General features: G+C 47.4%; 1 protein-coding gene across 1 annotated transcript in view; it reads right to left on the bottom strand.

The window, feature by feature from the left end:
- Window positions 1–126: 126 nt before the first annotated feature.
- The window catches only part of tia1 (TIA1 cytotoxic granule-associated RNA binding protein), a 64,806-nt gene continuing 44,288 nt past the window's right edge, over window positions 127–20,644 (bottom strand). Inside the window, exons 6-12 of the mRNA XM_072485994.1 lie at window positions 19,976–20,051; window positions 17,500–17,608; window positions 13,722–13,817; window positions 12,369–12,453; window positions 7,224–7,347; window positions 4,900–5,051; window positions 127–3,688 (exon numbers count right to left, since the gene is read on the bottom strand). Of these exons, the coding sequence (XP_072342095.1) occupies window positions 3,565–3,688; window positions 4,900–5,051; window positions 7,224–7,347; window positions 12,369–12,453; window positions 13,722–13,817; window positions 17,500–17,608; window positions 19,976–20,051 (766 nt within the window). The 3' untranslated portion in view covers window positions 127–3,564. The remainder of the gene's footprint in view (window positions 3,689–4,899; window positions 5,052–7,223; window positions 7,348–12,368; window positions 12,454–13,721; window positions 13,818–17,499; window positions 17,609–19,975; window positions 20,052–20,644) is intronic.

Here is a 20,644-nt window from a genome sequence, read left to right on the forward strand (position 1 = left end):
AATTCAAGACATTGCTCATCAATGCAATTGCCACAACCCTCTAGCACACTTCATCCATTAAAAGATAAAACTAAGCAACAAGAGGTTATAAATAGCTGTGATTAAACAGAATAAAAGAGTTCAGTATGATAGCCCAATGACCGTTTTATTTATTGACTGTTAATAACTGCTACAGTTATAATACCAACAAGGCCGTGCAGTTAACAAATCCGAATGCAAGTCAATTGGTCCTTCACAAACCTAGTTCTTGTGATTTTTGCCTGGAATAAGAATTCCCCTGAGGTGAAGTTTGTTTTATTTCTCCCCTAAAAGCCGATGCAGTTTAAACAGAAAACAGAAGACTTTATCCCTTTTCTTTAAACGGCCTGTTCCGGCTGCATTTGTCAAACCCATTTCCCCCCCCCCCCCCAACTCGTCAATCGGAAAACCTGCTCGCCCAAGCCTCATTCGCTCAGCACACAAGCCTGCGATGGGACATGGGGAGGCTTGTTGGATGGCAGCAATCCATCCCGCTCTCCCGGAATACAGCACCAAATCTGGGACAAAGATGCACGCAAGTACAGTCTCGTCCCATGACAAAAGTATCACCTGAACTTTTAGCTATTTCCCAACTGATGGGAACATATGTACAGGCAGGAAACTTTTTTTTAGGGGGGGGGGGGGGGGGTGGTGGAGAGAGAGGGGGGTAGGGAAGGATATGGGGCATGGGAAGTTGGGAGCTAACACACAAAATTGAAACAAATTGTTGGAAATAATCTCAGTTGTTTGTTTCGACTGCCTCAGCGCCGAGTGAACCTTTGCACAGTTGGAAGCAAACTTTAAAAAAGCTGACCACAGTGAGCAGTGAATCAAATTAAAACCGTGGCACTTGAAACTGGGGCAGTCGCTTCCAAGTGCCAGCCCTTGTCGGTCGACAAAAGGGATACAGCCTCCAGTGCTCTGAGCGCAGGCGTTCTCGAGACCAAAACGACCCACGACTTCCGAAAGATTAATCTGCCGTGCATCGGTCCACTCCAAGAAGACAATTCACTCAAACTCCTGGGGCCGGGCCAACCAGTTACGCAATTTAGTAACTAAATGTGGTATCTACTATGAAAAACAAACCTTGCCAAACAATACAATAAAAAATACATTAACCCATTTTAAAATTGGTTAAGTGTGCATAAAGCGCATCTGGCAAGAATTTGCACACAAGTCATCTCTGAGTAAGTCACAGGCGGCCTGGAGAATCTTTCCGTCCGACCAGTGCACAGGCGAGCTGTCAAGCGAACAGATTTTGAAAGACAGAATAAACATTTTCACATTTTGATTTACTGCTGCAACCACAAGTAATCTACAGAAGGGGATTCGACCGACCCCCCACTCCGAGTGTACAGCCCACAAACCACTCCTGTACCGAGCCGGCAAGCCAGCTCTCCCTCAATTTTGTCCGTTAAAAAATGTTCGAAATCAGTCGGATTGCCGCAGCCCTCATTGACCCTTTTAAATCAAGAATCCCAGGCAAACATGACAATCACATTAAGACGACGCTGAAGAAAGCTTGTGAGGTTAGCCGCCTTCCTGATTCCCTAACTACGGAAAAAGAATCACCGCTGGAAGGGCCTCCCAGTCTTGCCCCTGGAGACGACCGGTGGGAATACACCAACTCCCCCCCCAGTGATCCTGGGACAAGAGCATTTTAAAAACAAAATACAACCGATATGCAACAGAATACAGTTACAGTACCTCTTGTGCATATGCAGCCAATATTGCGAGCATAGCTGATCATTTACACTAGAAAACTACATTGTTCGGGACACCCTCTGAGGAGACACGTCAAGGAATTTTCCTTTCAAGTTTGTTTTTTCCTCGGAGGTGCTCCAAATGGTGACTTAGCCAAGAACAGACAAAACACATCAACTGAGGCAGATGGACTTGCTGCATGGGGGGAGGGTTCGGTCAGCCCGCACTCCCCCCAGCCCTGAAGCAGAACCCAGGACCATCTGGTTAAGCAGCCAGTGCTGCGACTGCCGTGCCGGCGTACCACTGGGCAGCTTTTAAATTTTGTTTCCCCCCCCTCCCCCCCAATCTCCCCCCTTTCCAATTACTATTGTGTACGCTGGCTGATATTCTGTTTCGGGATGCGTAATGATCCCCAACAAGCCACACAGCCTTAAGACACTGCTTCCGTCAACCTCCCGAAGCGTTTATGAGCCAGCGCTCGAGGTCAGTCAGTCGAACCGCAACAGCGGACTTGATTCCTACCATCAGCCCCCTGAAATCATCAAAAACGCACAAAAACAAAGCCAAAAGTAAGACATTCCGCCCCCCGCCCCCCCTCCCCACCCCCACCCCCAGAAACAAAAGTTGCCTTGCGTTAACAGTAGAGGTTGTGTATCTTTTAATCACCTTTCCAACCAGGTTGCAAATCCTGGCAAAACAGGTCATGTCCCCTTAAATCTGAGTACTTAAGGATTTGGCAACCCCTGTCCACCAACCCAATCCCCCCCCCCCCCCCTACAATTTGACACAAATGGTGCCAGTTTTATTTTGCCAGTCGCTACGTTTATGTCTGAAATCTAAAACGAGAGAGAGAAAAAAAGATGAAAATGTGTATTAATTTTAAAATGGAAACGCCAAATTCTGGGAGTAAGCAAGCAGCTAGCCTAAAGATGTCTCGCCGTTTGTCGCGCTTCGCCTGCACGCCCGGAACTTTCCGTTTCGGACAGTTCCCGAGGATGAATGCTTGGCGGTGCCAAGGGAGGCGCCATTTTGATTTGCGCCGCTAGAACCAGGGGGCACACCCCTCCTCCCAGGACACGGCGTGCTCCAGGCGAAAACCGGGAGAGAGCAACGGGGAATCCCAAGTCAAGTGCTTCCTCTACAACGTCGCTACGGTTTTTTTTTTTTAAACGTGGTTTCTTTAATGAAATGATTAAAATACTCCTCCAAAATAACAAAAAGAAAACACAGAAGTAAACATTTACGATAGTATTTCATTGCGTCAAACTATGCTGTGTGTACAAGCAGCGGGGACATGTCTTTCTCCCATGTTCTGAGGGATCATGTTACGCTGTGAATAACCTCCTACATTTACAAAGTATGGCCTTATACAATAGAAATGTGGAAAACATAGGATTAAATTTTACAGTTTGAAATCAGATTTGTGGAATGCATAACTAAACTGCCCAGCATCTGTATAGAAACACGGCATCTAATATTGTGCAATTCGCCCCGCCTCATTTTATAAAAGTGGTAGCGTTACTTAGAAATCCCTGCGTTGGTTTATTCTCTCCAAGGGCTGTAGGAAATAGATTTCAATTTTTTTTTGTTTTGGAAGAAAACTGGACACAACAATTGGCAGACATCCAGCACCTTTGAGACAGAAGCTCGGATGAGACGGATTTCCATGATTTCTAAAATGAATTGCTTTCCTTTTAAAATAAATACAATGCAGTTGACATCTTTCATTGATCTGGCTTTGAAAAAAAAACATCTTTTAAGTAAACAAAGGCTTGACGTGTCCGCTGTGGCAGGAAAGCAGGAAACCACTGGCTATAGGTAGGAAGAGAGAGTCCTTTCTGCTCACTGGGTCTGGTAGCCTGCCATGCCGAATCCTGCTTGGTTGGTTATCACACTGGGGTTTTGAGCTTGCGCAGGCTGCACTCCATAGTTGGCGCCCATCCACGCAGCGGTGGACGGTGTTTGACTACAGGAGAGAAGCAAACAAGACATTGATGAGCGGCAGCACCAGATAACTGGCTTTCTTGTATTCAATTAAAAAAATAGAAACAGAGGACGGCACGGTGGCGCAGTGGTTAGCACTGCTGTCCCATGGCGCCAAGGTTCGATCCCGGCTCTGGGTCACTGTCCGTGTGGAGTTTGCACATTCTCCCCGTGTCTGCGTGGGTCTCACCCCCACAACCCAAAAAGGCGTGCCAGGTAGGTGGATTGGCCACGCTAAATTGCCCCTTAATTGGGGAGGGGGGGGGGATAATTGGACACTCTAAATTTATTTGACAAAATAGAAACAGGAGGGGCATAAGTCTCCGCCCCCCCCCCCCCCCCCCCCCCCCCCCAACGAAGGCCGCTACAAAGTGTGGACAATATATATTTTGAATTGTCTCAAACAAGGACTCCAGTTTTTTGAAATGCTTCCATATCACTACTTAATCGTGAGAGGGGCTGCAGCAGCGAACGAGTTGTTTCAAAGACTCAGTGAGACGTGACCCACTTTTTCCAGAACGACCACACTGAACGGCATGTGCCTTAAAAAGGAATGTCTTTTTTTCCTGCAGGCAATAGGGAGGCATTGGTGCATTTTCTGATGTTGCACAATGTCGGGCAGTGTTCGAGAGAAGGAACGGTCATTCCACACTCTGGTCATTGTTTTATAACAACTCAAGGCTCTAATTTGATTTTGTTCTCTGTGCAGACGTCAGGCCCTCTGTTGCCTGGGCCACCACTCGAAGCACAAACCCTTCCGAACCCACGCCCTTTACCTCCTGGAAGGACGAGGGCAGCAGGCACGTGGGGAGTACCACCCCCTGCAAGTTCCCCACAAAGCCACATGCCATCAGGCTTGGAATTGGATCGCTGTTCCTTCAGCGTCGCTGGCCAAAATCTCGGAATTCCCTCCCTAACAGCCACACGAGTGTACCTATGATACAGGGACAGCAACGGTTCAAGACCACCGCCTGCTCAGGGGCAATTAAAATGCTGGCCTTGCCCTGACCCCGTGGAAGATTTTACAACAATCAAGAGCAGTCCCAGGAACTCTGACACAGACCCAACACTGCTGTACGCCAAACTCCTCTTTCGCCAACTGATGAACCTTTCGCAGATGGGAAAGCAATTCCTGACATCTTTTAAACCCGTATTAATAAATACAGCAAAAACAAACAAAAAGTATGGTCTTACTCCATTCTGAATCCTTGTTGGTTCCAAGCTTGCCCGTAAACTCCATAGGGTGGCATTTGCCAGCCATTGGGCATGTACTGGCTGAACTGCTGCGTATTCCCATACCACTGCCCAAACTGGCTCCAAGGCTGAGCGTAGCCCATCTGACTTGGCTGAAAAATAAATACCAATCAATAGGGTTTGGGTGGGAGAGGGCTCAGGAGAAGCACGACCGCAACATTTGCTGAGGATTGGCCGAGAAAAGAACAAAATCAGTTTGTGCTGGAATAAAACTGCGCGGGCCTGTATTTTGGCGACAGAGCGGTTCCCGATTCGACAGACGGTGGCAGCTAACCCTGAATTCTCCACAGTTTCTCGCTGCCTCCATCCTAACCACCAGGGTCTTTTCCACCGAACACTATCCCCATTCAATTCACTTCTGTCTGCATCGAGTATAAAAACTGGCAAGTCATGCAGCAAATGTCTAGAACTTGGTACGGCTGCACTTGGAATATTGCGCACAATTCTGGTCGTCACACTACCAGAAGGATGTGGAGGCTTTGGAGAAGGCGCAGAGGAGGTTTACCAGGATGTTGTCTGGTCTGGAGGGTGTTAGCTATGCGGAGCGGCTGAATAGACTCGGACTGTTTTCATTAGAATGACGGAGGTTGAGGGGTGGCCTGATGGAAGGCTCCATGATTATGAGGGGCATGGATAGAGTGGATGGGCAGGCACTTTCCCAGGGTGGAGAGCTCAGTCACCGGGGGCATAGGCTTAAGGTCCGTGGGGCAAAGTTTAGAAGAGATGTGCGAGGCAGGTTTTTTCATGCAGAGGGTGGTGAGTGCCTGGAACGCGTTGCCAGGGGAGACTGTGGAAGCAGATACATTAACGGCGTTCAAAAGACATCTTGATAAACACATGGAGAGGATGGGGATAGAGGGATACGGCACAAGGAAGTGCTGAGGGTTTTGGCAAAGGTTGGTATCATGACCGGTACAGGTTTGGAGGGCCGAAGGGCCTGTTTCTGTGCTGTATTGTGGGTCACTGAACTCAGACTATGGGAAGCTCCGTGAAATGCTGCACTCCATTTATCAGCGAAGAGTTTTTTAAAAATAACAATTTCAGTCCATGTTTTGTCGATGTATCGGGGAGAGAGTGGCATAGAGGTAATGGCAATCCATAGGCCAAGGCTAATGCTCTGGGAATATGGGTTCAAATCCCACCAAGGCAACGGACAGAATTAAAAAGATTTGATCAGTTAAATAAAACAGGAATTCAGGGCAGCACGGTGGCACAGTGGTTAGCACAGCTGCCTCACGGCGCCGAGGACCCGGGTTCGATCCCGGCCCCGGGTCACTGTCCGTGTGGAGTTTGCACATTCTCCCCGTGTCTGCGTGGGTCTCACCCCCACAACCCAGAGATATGCAGGCTAGGTGGATTGGCCGCGCTAAATTGCCCCTTAATTGGGGAAAAAAAAGAATTGGGCACTCTAAATTTATGATTTAAAAAATTTGAATTCAAATTTGGTTTTCGTTTTCGTGCCATGAATCGATCACCGATTGCCCCCCCTCCCCACCCAAAACCCATCTGGTTCACTAATGTCCTTGAAGGGAGGAAATCTGCCATCCTTACCCCGTCTGGCCTACATGTGAATCCAGATCCACAGCAATATGGCCGACTCCTAATTATCATCTGATATGGGCACTCAATTGACCTAAAAGCTACAGATGGTCCCTAATGGTTCAGGAAGGCAGCTTACCACCACCATCTTTCTCAAGGGCACTTGGCGATGGGCAACGATGCTAGCCTTGCTAGCGCTACATCGCATAAAACAATTACACAGCAATTATGCTACTCAGATCTCATGCCCAGTATTACTCCTACATGTTCCTGAATTAAATCAGGCAATGATTTTCCATCACTAAGTTTCATTATCAGACTTATTTCCTCCCAGGTCAGTTGAACAATTAAAATGAAGTTTCCCGCTGTTCAAACTGCGAGGGGCGGTTTATTAAGTTGACTGCGTGACTAAAGTGGCCAGTTCAATCGGTCAGTGCTCTGTGGAATAACGCACTGACCGCCGAGCAAGGTGGCCGGCACGGTCCAATGAAGCGGTGCTCCCCCCAAAAAAAGTTCTCGTCGCCATCTTGCATCAATTAGAACAACTGGGACAAAAGCGTCCAATTATTGTCTCTCAAATTGCAAGTATATCCAAATGGGCAGAGCTTCACAAATCACAAAAGTTGGCTGCGTAACGTTCTGTGGAAAAATCGAGCCTCCGCCAGTCACCCAGTTGCTTCACCTTACTTAAACTTAAGTCAAATAAAAATGGGACTTCAACTCACCTGCTGAAATTGACTCATTCCGTCAGGCGTTTCTTTCCCCCAGTAGCATTTGACAATGTGTCCTTCTATGGTGGTTCCATTGACTGACACAATAGCGTGTGCAGCACTTTCGTGCGATGAAAAACTAAGAAAGCACAAAACCCAAAACAAAAATTCTCAGTCACAGAGCAAGATCAGCTTATGAAATGAAATCAAATGAAAATCGCTTATTGTCACAAGTAGGCTTCAAATGAAGTTACTGTGAAATCTAGGAAATTCCTAGTCGCCACATTCCGGCGCCTGTTCGGGGAGGCTGTTACGGGAATTGAACCGTGCTGCTGGCCTGCCTTGGTCTGATTTCAAAGCCAGTGATTTAGCCCTGTGCTAAACAGCCCCTCTGAAGGTGGCTTATGCCACCTTCCCCGCTACAGCTAAGACAGATCATTGAGTCAGTGAGCATGATACTGCCAGGACACGTGACCCGGGAATGCAGACTCATAAAACTCCGACAAGCGACTGAAAACAGATTTTATATTGGGCTGACAGATAACTGCCTGACACTGGATGCCTTGACCAGCTTTTATCATTTTATAAAGCTTATTGTTGCTTTTTTTTTAAGGGAGGACCCAAATTTTGTTTCCAATTAAGGGACAATTTAGCCACCTACCCTGCACATCTTTGGGTTGTGGGGGTGAGACCCACGCAGACACGGGGAGAACGTGCAAACTCCACACGGACAGTGACCCGGGATCGAACCCAGGTCCTCGGCGCCGTGAGGCTTTGTTCTGCTTTATGGCCAATCACTGCTTCTCTCCTGAGCCCCAGTAAAATTGTCACCCTCGCTCAATTATTCCTAGTTTAATTTTGTCTTTCACAAGAGTACCTGGAAAGTCCGACACATAGAATCACAGAATAATGCACAGCAGAAAAACACCCGACGTGCCTGCCTAATCCCATTTGCCAGCACTTGGCCCATAGCCTTGGATGTTATGACGTGCCAAGTGCTCAAACAGGTACTTTGTAAAGGATATGAGGCAACCTGTCTCTATCACCTCTGCATGTGGAGGTTCCTCAAAGCACAAACTTGCTGGTAAAAGTTGACCAGAGACATCCCAGTGTTGGACAACACACGTCGAACAAATATACAATCCACTTTGTGCTTAGTTGGCAGTGCCTCATCTCTCATCGAATTTAGTTAATCAGCGACTGCCAACCACTAGCATTCCTGGCACTTTCTCCTGAAGCACACCAACTTCCTCAACAAGCTCTTCAAACAAAGAGACGGGAAGGCCACCATTATTCCCACCCCCGCCCCTCTCCAACCTATCCCCGTAAAGCAGTAACCCCACTTTAGCCAAGGGCAATTTAGCACGGCCAGTCCACCTAACCTGCACATTTTTGGACTGTGGGAGGAAACCCACGCAGACACGGGGAGAACGTGCAGACTCCACACAGACAGAGACCCGAGGCCGGAATCGAACTCGGGTCCCTAGTGCCGTGATGCAACAGTGCTGACCACTAAATAAAACACATGTTTGGGTACAGTCAATGCTCAGTCTAAGCGATCAATTAATTTTGCGACACATGTATTTAATTGGCACGCAAGTCATTCGCTGAGGTTATTCACTGGAACTATGAATATAATGCTCTGAGTGCCACATCTGAGACAACACCACTTCAAACGGCACAAAATGAACTTTACAGAACAGATGGGAGACCATTCAATGAGCTCACACTGCACATTCATAGTTCCCTGGAGAATAAGGGTGAAGAAAAATCTGCAAAATGTATTTGCTGAGAACGCAAAAGGAGACTGCAGTCAAAGCAATTTTCTTTTCTCAAAAAAATTCAGCTGCTGGATACAGACTGATGGAAGATGAATAATAATAATAGTTCCCAGATATAAGAAGAGTGTGCAAGGAAAGCAGCAAGGTTATTACGCACCACTGGACTTGGTGTTAAACTGCACCAAATGTCCATCCTATAAACATGATCACTAGAAGCAGAACCTCACAATTCTCTATTGCTCCCAACACCTTTTCTACACACAGGTAACCAAATCATGGCTGCATTATGGTGAGTAATGATCCTGTGATCGGCTTATGCCACCTTCCCCGCTACAGCTAAACACTTCGCCTCATTAGGGGAACCCTGACTGAGGTGCAGTGCAGTGAAGGCTCTATAGTTAAGTACCGGAATTAAGTGTAGCCCTTTAGTTCCACTGACAAAACCCCAAAGGCAGCACGGTGGAGCACTGGTTAGCACTGCCGCCTCACGGCACCGAGGACCCGGGTTCGATCCCGGCCCCGGGCCACTGTCCATGTGGAGTTTGCACATTCTCCCCGTGTTTTCAGGGTAGGTGGGTTGGCCACGCTAAATTGCCCCTTAATTGGAAATAATATTGGCCGAAACAGATTTGTCGTCCAATGGAATCAAAATGCAACGAACCGTCGAAAATCGGTACCACATCTGTTCCATAGAATTAAATCTTTGTTAAACGGACAACATTCACAGAAAGACTTGCTTATGAAGTGCCTTCAACTCAGGAAAAACATTTTAAGGTGCTTCACAGGACCGTTATCATCAAGAGACTGAAGAAAATCGTACGGCAGATGATCACAAGTTTGAGCAAAGGGCTCCCTTAAAAAAGGATAGGCAGAAAAGGGAGAGCTTTAAGGAGGGAATTTCACAGTCTAGAATCCCGAGGTCTGAAGGTATGGCGGTCAATGGTGGATCGACTAAAAGACAATAACTGGAGGTATGCAGATGTCCAAGCACCGTCGGAGATTACAGAGATGGGAGAGATAATAATAACAATATTCTGGACCATAAGTTTAAAGTGGTTGCGGAAAACTGCCTCTCACACCTCAGGCTATGTGCTAATAATAATAATCACTTATTGTCACAAGTAGGCTTCAATGAAGTTACTGTGAAAAGCCTCTAGGCGTCACATTCCGGCACCTGTTCGGGAAGGCCGGTACGGAACTGAACCCCTGCTGCTGGGCATTGTTCTGCCTTACAAGCCAGCTGTTTAGCCCACTGAGCTAAACCAGCCCCTCAGATCAGGCCGTGAATGGGATTTGAAAACAAGGGCGCTTCGCCGGGAGTCAATGCAGGCCAGCAAACACAGGGGTGCTGGACGAAGGGCACTTGGTGCGAACCAGGGCACTGAGACGACCTCGAGGTTACAGAGGGTGGAAGATTTGAGGCTGGCCAGAAACATAGTTAAGTCCCGAGGTAACAAAAGCACGGACGAGGGCTTTCATCAGTTGGGGCCCATGTGGAGTCAGGCGATGTTACAGAAGTGGAGTGAAGACCACAATTAGATCACTCATAGTCTTATTGAATGGCAGAGCAGGCTCATGGGGGCCAATGAACTAACATCGGTTCCTGCTGATTACGGTTTGGAGAAATAGGCAGTCTTGGCAGGACAATGGAGTCAGAAGCAAATCTCAGTGGGGTGGAGTGAGTTCAAGAACAACACTAAATTTGGTAACAATCTGGTTCAATTTATCGCAGTTGCCAGGAAGAGGATAGAGTAGGTGGTTGGCGAGCAGCTTGTGGGCGGGGGGGGGGGGGGGGCATTCGAGGACGCTAGAAAATAGAAGCAGGAGAAGGCCATTCGGCCCTTCGAGCCTGCTCCGCCATTATGATCATGGCTGATTATCCAACTCAATAGCCTAATGCCGCTTTCCCCCCCATATCCTTTGATCTCCTTTGCCCCGAGTGCTATATCTAACTGCTTCTTGAAAACATGCTATGTTCTGACCTCAACTACTTCCTGTGGTAACGAATTCCACAGGCTCGCCACTCTCTGGGTGAAGAAATTTCTCCACATCTCTGTTCTAAATGGTCTACCCCGTATCCTCACTGTGACCCCTGGTTCTGGGCACACCCACCATCAGGAACATCCTTCCTGCATCTACCCTGTCTAGTCCTCTTAGAATTTTATAGCTTTCTACGGGATCCCCCTCTCATTCTTCTGAACTCCAGCGAATACAATTATAACCGATTCAATCTCTCCTCACATGTCAGTTCCGCATCCAGGAATCAGCCTGGTAAACCTTCGCTGCACTCCCTCTCGAGCAAGAACATCCTCCCTCAGAGAAGGAGACCAAAACTGCTCCACAATACTCCAGCTGTGGCCTCACCAAGGCCCTGTATAATTGCAGCAAGATATCCCTGCTCCTGTACTCAAATCCTCTCGCAATGAAGGCCAGCATACCATTTGCCTTCTTTACCGCCTGCTGTACCTGCATGCTTACCTTGAGTGACTGGTGTACGATGACACCCAGGTCTCGTTGCACACTCCTCTCTCTTAATTTATGGCCACTAAGATAAATATCTGCTTTCTTGTTTTTTGCTACCGAAGAGGATAACCTCGCATTTATCTAAATTAAACTGCATCTGCCATTCTTTTGCCCACTCACTCAACTTGTCCAAATCACATTGAATGATCTCTGCATCCTCCTCACAGCTCACCCTCCAACCCAGTTGTGTCATCTGCAAATTTTGAGCTATTACATTTTCTTCCCGCTTTGAAATCATTAATATATATTATAAATAGCTCAGGTCCTAGCTCCGTTCCCTGCAAAACCCCACTAGTCATTGCCTGCCAATTTGAAACAGACCCGGTAATCCCTACTCTTTGTTTCCTGTCTGCCAACCAGTTTTTTATCCATGTCAATACACCACCCCCAATTCCATAAGCTTTCATTTTACACGCTAATCGCTTAAGCCTAATTTGTCGAAAGTCTAAATATACCACATCCACTGGCTCCCCCTCATCAACTCTACTCGTTACATCGCCAAAAGAATTCCAATTGATATGCGACGCGTAATTTCCGCTTCATAAATCCATGCTGACCCCGGCCGATCCTGCCACTGAAGAAATGGCAATAAACATCCCATGGAACCAAGAGGACCTAGCAGTGTTGTGCCCTGGCCAACATTCCTCCCTCAAACAACATTAAAAAATAAGTTAACTGGTTTCACTGCTGTATGGTTGCCTACAACAGAGACTGCAATTCAAAGTAATTTGCTTTTACAAGTGCTTTGGGAAGGTTCTGAGAGGCTTAACAACAAGCAATATGAATGCCTGCTCTCTTCACCAGCCATTGGCTCTTGGGGAAATTGAAAATAGACTCCAAATAGGCTGAAACCTACCGTACAAATGAATATCCTTTCTCAGGAAACACTCTGATCTCCATAATCTGTCCAAAGGGTGAAAACGTCTGGCGCATGAGTTGCTCTGAAAAAGACAAATGTTCATTTTATATGTCATACTCAACCAGCACTTCTGCAATAGATTAAGCATTTTCAGATTAATTAATGCACATTAAAAACGCTCGCCATACTGTCAAGGATGTAGGCCACGCTAAAGGTAGATGAGCTTCAAGATCAGGGTTTGAGTTTGCTGGGCAATAGCCCTTACCTCGAGTTTGAATCGCCAGCTCAAACTTACTGGCTGCAAGCTTTCTATATTTACTTCCTTTAAGGGTCCCCATCACTTAGTGAGTTTGGACAGTCCCATTGAACATGGGCAACCTGGACTATCTCCGGAAGAATGCTTATTTGTATCAAAATGGTATTTATATAATAATCTTTATTAGTGTCACAAGCAGGCTTACATTAGCACTGCAATGAAGTTACTGTGAAAATCCCCTCGACGCCACACTCTGGGCGCCTGTTCGGGTACACAGAGTGAGAATTCAGAATGTCCAATTCACCCTAACGAGCACGTCTTTCGGGACTTGTGGGAGGAAACCGGAGCATCCGGAGGAAATGCACACCGACACGGGGAGAGCGTGCAGACTCCGCACAGACAGCGACCCAAACCGGGAATCAAACCCGGGTCCCTGGCGCTGTGAAGCGACAGTGCTAACCACTGTGCTACCGTGCCGCCCTTTTTTGGTGTCAATAATAGAACTTCACACGTAGCAGTAGCTGCTCTCAGCTAGATTCTGTGGCGCACTGTTAGCAGAGAGAGTTTGGCGCCGATATCACCTGTTCCCGATTTGGGAATATCTGATGCTGACCGCTGACGCTTCCTTTCCAATACAAGGAACGGCACCGCCTGTAAGTTCCCCTCTGAGCCATCGCCGCCCCGACTTGCAACTATGCCTCTGTTCCTTCACTGTCCCTGGGTCAGAAATCCTGGAACTGCCTGCCAATAGAACCCTGGGTGTACCGACGCCACACGGACTGCAGCAGTTCAAAGCGGCGGCTCACCACCGCCTCCTCTAGGGGCAATTAGGGATGGGCAACAAATGCTGGGCCCGGCCAGCGGTGCCCACATCCCGTGATATAATTTTTGAAAATTGCCACTTTATACCAGGAGTTTCAAGAGGTATACTGCAATGCGCTGCTAACTAACGAGCATAAAGGTGATCAAGAGCATGCCAAGGGAACAGGACCAATTAAGTGGGTGGATGAAGGAATGGCAGACGTATGATAATGCTGATAATGCACCCCCACAACAGCCGCGGACGCCAAACTCAAATTTCAGCCAAGTGTTACCTGTAAGTCCAACCGCTATGCCACCGCAGTAAACAGTGCAGTTGCTGGGACTGGACTGGTTGACAACTTCCTCATAGGAGAGCTGTTTGGTGCTCGCTGCAGGAGAAGGAGGGAAGGGAAAGAAATGGTGCACAGATCAAACAAAGTGAAAAGATACGGGCGGCTCAATGTTTTAATGGTCGTTTTTATTGGCTGCGGAGGATGCGTGGAATTTCACCCATGTTGTCACGGCAACTTATTTCATCCAGGAAGTGACGGAACCCGTGATTTCCCACAAAGTGTCACCGGCTGACTCAATAAAACCACGTTGGGTCTTCTGGATAACACGCACACACGCTCGCGACTGAGGCGAGCTGTGTTATTATGGCAGGCCGAACCATTCGTCCGCTTTACACACATTCTCGGGTTGCAAAACCCGAAGCTTTCAAAGCCACGTGCCAATTGGCATAGGGTTGAGAAAATTAGAGAAGTTAACACGTGGCTAAAGGAGTGGTGCGGGAAAGAGGGATTCCATTTCATGGGGCATTGGCATCAGTACTGGGGCAGGAGGGACCTGTACCGTTGGGACGGTCTTCACCTGAACCATTCTGGGACCAGTGTTCTAGCGAATAGGATAAATAGGTTGGTCACAAGGACTTTAAACTAGCAAGTTGGGGAAAGGGAAGTGTAAAGCTATGGACAGTATAATGGTTAATGGAGATCAAGGCAGCAGGTTACGTGACAGGTTATGTAGAGATATGGGTTCAAAGACAAGGAAAATTAGGAGAAAGGGTATGAGGAAAAATAAATTGCGAAAAGTTACTGATCAAGGTGTTAGGATTCATAACAAAGACATAAAAAACAGCATAAGTGTACTTTACCTGAATGCTCGTAATATACGAAATAAGGTAAATGAGTTGATGGTGCAAATCATCGTGAATGACTATGATTTAGTGGCCATTACGGAAACATGGTTAAAAGATGGTCACGACTGGGAGTTAAATATCCAAGGGTATCAGACTATACGAAAGGATAGAATGGGCGGTGAGGGCGGTGGTGTAGCTTTGTTGTTTAAGGATGGCATCCGGGCAATAGTAAGGGATGATATTGGTGCTATGGAGGACAAGGTTGAATCAATTTGGGTGGAAATCAGGAATAGTAAGGCGAAAATGTCACTGATAGGAGTAGTCTATAGGCCACCAAATAGTAACAGGATGGTAGGGCAGGCAATAAGCAAAGAAATAACAGATGCATGTAGAAATGGTACAGCGGTTTTCATGGGAGATTTTAATCTGCATATCGATTGGTTTAACCAGGTTGGTAAAGGCAGCCTTGAGGAGGAGTTTATGGAATGTGCCCGGGATAATTTCCTGGAACAGTATGTAATGGAACCTACAAGGGAACAAGCAGTCCTAGATCTGGTCCTGTGTAATGAGGCAGGATTGATTAATGATCTCATAGTTCGGGACCACAATATGCTGGAATTTAAAATACAGTTGGAGGATGACAAGGTAAAATCAAACACTAGTGTTTTGTGTTTAAACAAAGGTGATTACAATGGGATGAGAGAAGAACTAGCTAAGGTAGACTGGGAGCAAAGACTTCATGGTGAAGCAGTTGAGGAACAGTGGAGAACCTTCCGAGCGATCTTTCACAGTGTTCAGAAAAGGATCATATCGACAAAAAAGAAAGACGGTAGAAAGGGGAAAAATCGACCGTGGATATCTAAGGAGGTGAGGGAGAGTATCAAATTGGAGGAAAAAACATACAAAGTGGCAAAAATTAGTGGGAGACGAGAGGACTGGGAAGTCTTTAGGGGACAGCAAAGCTACTAAAAAAGCCATAAAGAAGAATAAGGTAGACTATGAAAGTAAACTGGCTCAGAACATAAAAGCAGATAGTAAAAGCTTCTACAAATATATAAGACAAAAAAGAGTGGCTAAGGTAAAAATTGGTCCTTCGGAAGATGAGAAGGGAGATTTAATAATAGGAGACGGGGAAATGGCTGAGGAGCTGAACAGGTTTTTTGGGTCAGTCTTCACAGTGGAGGACACAAATAACATGCCAGTGACTGATGGAAATAAGGATATGATAGGTGAGGACCTTGAGATGATTGTAATCACAAAGGAGGCAGTATTGGGCAAGCTAATGGGGCTAAAGGTAGACAAGTCTCCTGGCCCTGATGGGATGCATCCCAGTGTTAAAAGTGATGGCTAGGGAAATTGTAAACGCACTAGTGATAATTTATCAAAATTCACTAGACTCTGGGGTGGTCCCAGAGGATTGGAAAGTAGCAAACGTGACACCACTGTTCAAAAAAGGAGGTCGGCAGAAAGCGGGTAATTATAGGCCGGTAAGTTTAACTTCGGTTGTAGGGAAAATGCTGGAATCTATCATTGAGGAAATAGCGGGGCACCTGGAGGGAAATTGTCCCATTGGGCAGATGCAGCATGGGTTCACAAAGGGTAGGTCGTGTCTGACTAATTTGGAAGAATTTTTTGAGGACGTTACCAGTGCAGTAGATAATGGGGAGCCAATGGATGTGGTATATCTGGATTTCCAGAAAGCTTTTGACAAGGTGCCACACAAAATGTTGCTGCATAAACTAAAGATGCATGGCATTGAGGGTAAAGTGGTAGCATGGGTAGAGGATTGGTTAACTAACAGAAAGCAGAGAGTGGGGATAAATGGGTGTTCCAACCTGTAACTAGTGGGGTCCCTCAAGGATCAGTGTTGGGCCTGCAGTTGTTCACAATTTACATAGATGATTTGGAGTTGGGGACCAAGTGCAATGTGTCCAAGTTTGCAGACGACACTAAGATGAGTGGTAAAGCAAAAAAGGCAGAGGATACCGGAAGTCTGCAGAAGGATTTGGATAGGTTAAGTGAATGGGCTAGGGTCTGGCAGATGGAATTCAATGTTGCCAAGTGTGAGGCTATCCATTTTGGGAGGAATAACAGCAGAATGGATTATTATTTAAACGGTAAGATGTTAAAACATGCTGCTGTGCAGAGGGACCTGGGTGTGCTGGTGCACGAGTCGCAAAAAGTTAGTGTGCAGGTGCAACAGGTGATTAAGAAGGCTAATCGAGTTTTGTCTTTCATTGCTAGAGGGATGGAGTTCAAGACTAGGGAGGTTATGCTGCAATTGTATAAGGTGTTGGTGAGGCCGGATCTGGAGTATTGTGTTCAGTTTTGGTCTCCTTACCTGAGAAAGGACATATTGGCACTGGAGGGAGTGCAGAGGAGATTCACTAGGTTGATCCCAGAGTTGAGGGGATTAGATTATGACGAGAGGTTGAGTAGACTGGGACTGTACTCATTGGAGTTTAGAAGGATGCGGGGGGATCTTATTGAGACATATAAAATTATGAAGGGAATAGATAGGATAGATGCGGGCAGGTTGTTTCCACTGGTCGGGGAAAGCAGAACTAGGGGGCATAGCCTCAAAATAAGGGGAGGTAGATTTAGGACGGAGTGTAGGAGGAACTTCTTCACCCAAAGGGTTGTGAATCTCTGGAATTCCTTGCCCAGTGAAGCAGTTGAGGCTCCTTCTTTAAACGTTTTTAAGAAAAAGATAGATGCCTTTCTAAAGAATAAAGGGATTCGGGGATATGGTGTACGGGCCGGAGAGTGGAGCTGAGTCCACAAAGATCAGCCATGATCTCATTAAATGGCGGAGCAGGCTCGAGGGGCCAGATGACCTACTCCTGTTCCTAGTTCTTATGTTCTAAACCGTCTGCCAGACGCCGCCTCTTGGCAGCGATGGCATCTCCCCGCACGCTGCTGACTGAACTTACGCTCTGAAGTACTCTTTGGGGCAGGAGGCTTGCGAGTAGCCCAGTTTGTTCGGATCTGCCTTCCCCCAAGCCACTGGCCTCCCATCTGTTGAATGGCATTTTCGGCGTCCTGTGGTTCAACGCAAAAGGGGAATAAAGCATCAGTAAGCGGATGAAATAGCCGAAATGCTCACGAGTAAACAATATAAAAGGTATCAGCAGAGAAAATTTGTGGGCGCTCTTCATTAAAACGTCAGCAACCTCAATTCCTCCATCTCCCTTCACGAACTACTAATCAATCCTCAAACAACAGTCAGAGTCCGCACAGACAAATCCCAAAGTACTTCGCCAAGTTGAAAGAGTGCATAATCGGGCAGTGGCTATGGCAAGAGGGATAACCGAAAGCAAGCTCAAGGTTTCAAATTAAGACTTTTGATAAAGGGCGTCAGATGTTTAGGCAGGGCATCCAAAAGTGTCGGTCTACAACTGCGAAAGACTCTGCCAATGTTGGGCGGCACGATGGCATAATGGTTAGCACTGCTGCCTCACGGCGCCGAGCCCCACGTCGATCCCAGCTCGGGTCATTATCCGCGTGGAGTTTGACATTCTCCCTGCGTCTGCGTGGGTTCACTGGATTGATTTCAGAGATGAGGGGCGTCATTCTCCGACCCCCCGCCGGGTCGGAGAATGACCGTTGGCCGCCGTGAATCCCGCCCCTGCCCCCGCCGAAGTCTCCGCTCCCGGAGATTGGGCGGGGGCGGGAATCCGGCCGCGCCGGTTGGCGGGACCCCCCGCTGGATTCTCCGGCACTCTTTCCCTTCCGCCTCCGCCACGGACTCCACCATGGCGGAGGCGGAAGAGACTCTCCCCACTGCGCATGCGCGGGAAACTGACAGCGGCCGCTGACGCTCCCGCGCATGCGCTGGGAAACTGACAGTGGCCGCTGACGCTCCCGCGCATGCGCTGGGAAACTGACAGCGGCCGCTGACGCTCCCGCGCATGCGCCGCATTTCCGCGCCAGTTGGCGGGGCAACAAACGCCATTTCCGCCAGCTGGCGGGGCGGAAATCCCTCCGGCGTCGGCCTAGCCCCTCAATGTTGGGGCTAGGCCGCCAAAGATGCGGAGACTTCCGCACCTTTTTGCCGGCGCGATGCCCGTCTGATTGGCGCCGGCTTTGGCGCCAGTCGGCGGGCATCCCGACGTTGGGGGAGAATTTCGTCCGAGGAGTTTGTCGTATGAAGAGAGGTTGAACTGTTTAGGCCAATACTCTCTAGAGTTAAGAAGAATGAGGGGAGATCTAATTGAGATATACAAGATGATAAAAGGTACGGATAAAGTAGACGTGGGACTGATCATAGAATCATAGAATTTATAATGCAGAAGGAGGCCAATCGGCCCATCAGGTCTGCACCAGTCCTTGGAGGTAGCGCCCCACTTAAGCCCACATTTCCAACCTATCCCCGTAACCCAGTAGCCCCACCTAACGTTTGGACGCCAAGGGCAATTTAGCCTGGCCAATCCACCTAACCTGCACATCTTTGGACTGTGGGAGGAAACCGGAGCACCCAGAGGAAACCCACGCAGACACGGGGAGAAGGTGCAGACTGTACACAGACAGTGACCCAAGCCGGTAATCGAACCTGGAACCCTTTAGCTGTGAAGCAGCAGTGCTAACCACTGCTTCCTCTTGTGGGGCATTCTAAAATGAGGTCATAATCTTAGAATAAGAGGTAGCTAATTTAAAACGGATTTGAGGAAAAACTTCTCCCAAAAGGTTGTGAATCTGTGGAATTCGCTACTCCAGAGTGCGGTGGATGCTGGGACAGTGAGTAAATTTAAGGAGGTGTTAGACAGATTTTCAATTGGTAATGGGTTGAAGGGTTACGGACAGCGGGCAGGACGGTGGAGTTGAGGCCAGGATGGGATCAGCCATGATTACATTGAGCCTGTTAGGCTCGGGAGGCTAAATTGCCGACTCCCGCTCCTCGATCACGTGTTCTGGGGAGATGTTCTGGCTGATTTCGCAATCCAGCTCTTGGTCTGTAGCATTGTAGGTAACAGATGAGGAACATCTCAGCCATGATAGAATGGCGGAGCAGACCCGATGGGCCGAATGGCCTAATTCTGCTCCTGTATCTTATGAACCCAAAGATGTGCAGGGTAGGTGGATTGGCCACGCAAAATTGCCCCTTAATTGTAACAAAAAAAGAATTGGGTACTTTAAATCTATTAAAAAAAAGACTGCCGCTAAAGATGGAGCCCGAGAGGAGTATCAAGAAAGGACAAAAGACAGAATGTTGGGTGTGGCAGGTGAGGAGGGGCGAGGGCATAAGCGTATTCAAGGTATTACTGCAACAATGTGGGATTCACAGTAGTTTGTATGTAGCTCCCAGACAAATTGAACACTTGGGATTTGTCAAAAGTGTTTCCTCGCTGACAAAGTGACCGCCCTCATAGCTGGGCCGTAACCTACCCAGCAGGAAACGTCCACACTTACCCACTTGTTGTAGAAGGACACAAAGCCATACCCTTTGGATTTCCCTGTTGCCAAATCTTTGACCACTCTAGCATCGCTGCAAACACAAATGGGTAAAACACAATGAATAAACAAGGCTCCTGGCTGGAGTACGCCTACTATAGAGAATAAAAAACGGGAACGACACACACACACACACACACACACACACACACACTGCTTGCTTATTATCGTCAACTCATCACGTCTCACCTTCGATAAAGGGACCGCTTATTGCAAGAGTGCCATATTCTACCAAGCACCTTTCTCCCTCTCCACTATAAAGCGTGCTACACGCCTTCATCTGCTACTTCCGCTACATCTCAATTTGCTAATAACTTTTTTTTTTTTACAGCATTGTTAACTTTAAGTGGCAAACATGCACTGTCGCTGAGCTAGCTAACGCTCTTACAGAATTTTGTTTTCTTTTTGCTATCAAGCTATTCAAATAGTTTGTAAGTTCATTCATTTAAAAAGAAAAAGTAAAATGTCTGCTAGGCATGGTCAAAGCAGCTATTCAGAGTTGAAAGAATCACCAGGCCGAATCGAAAAGGAAGAAAAACATTGCAGATTGCAAAGATTAACCAAATGGCTTTCCTTAACCATGCACATTACTTAGTCCTTGTCGCCAACATGTTTTCTACCTATGCT

The sequence above is a fragment of the Scyliorhinus torazame genome, chromosome 20, assembly GCF_047496885.1.
Source record: "Scyliorhinus torazame isolate Kashiwa2021f chromosome 20, sScyTor2.1, whole genome shotgun sequence".
Lineage (NCBI taxonomy): Eukaryota > Metazoa > Chordata > Chondrichthyes > Carcharhiniformes > Scyliorhinidae > Scyliorhinus > Scyliorhinus torazame.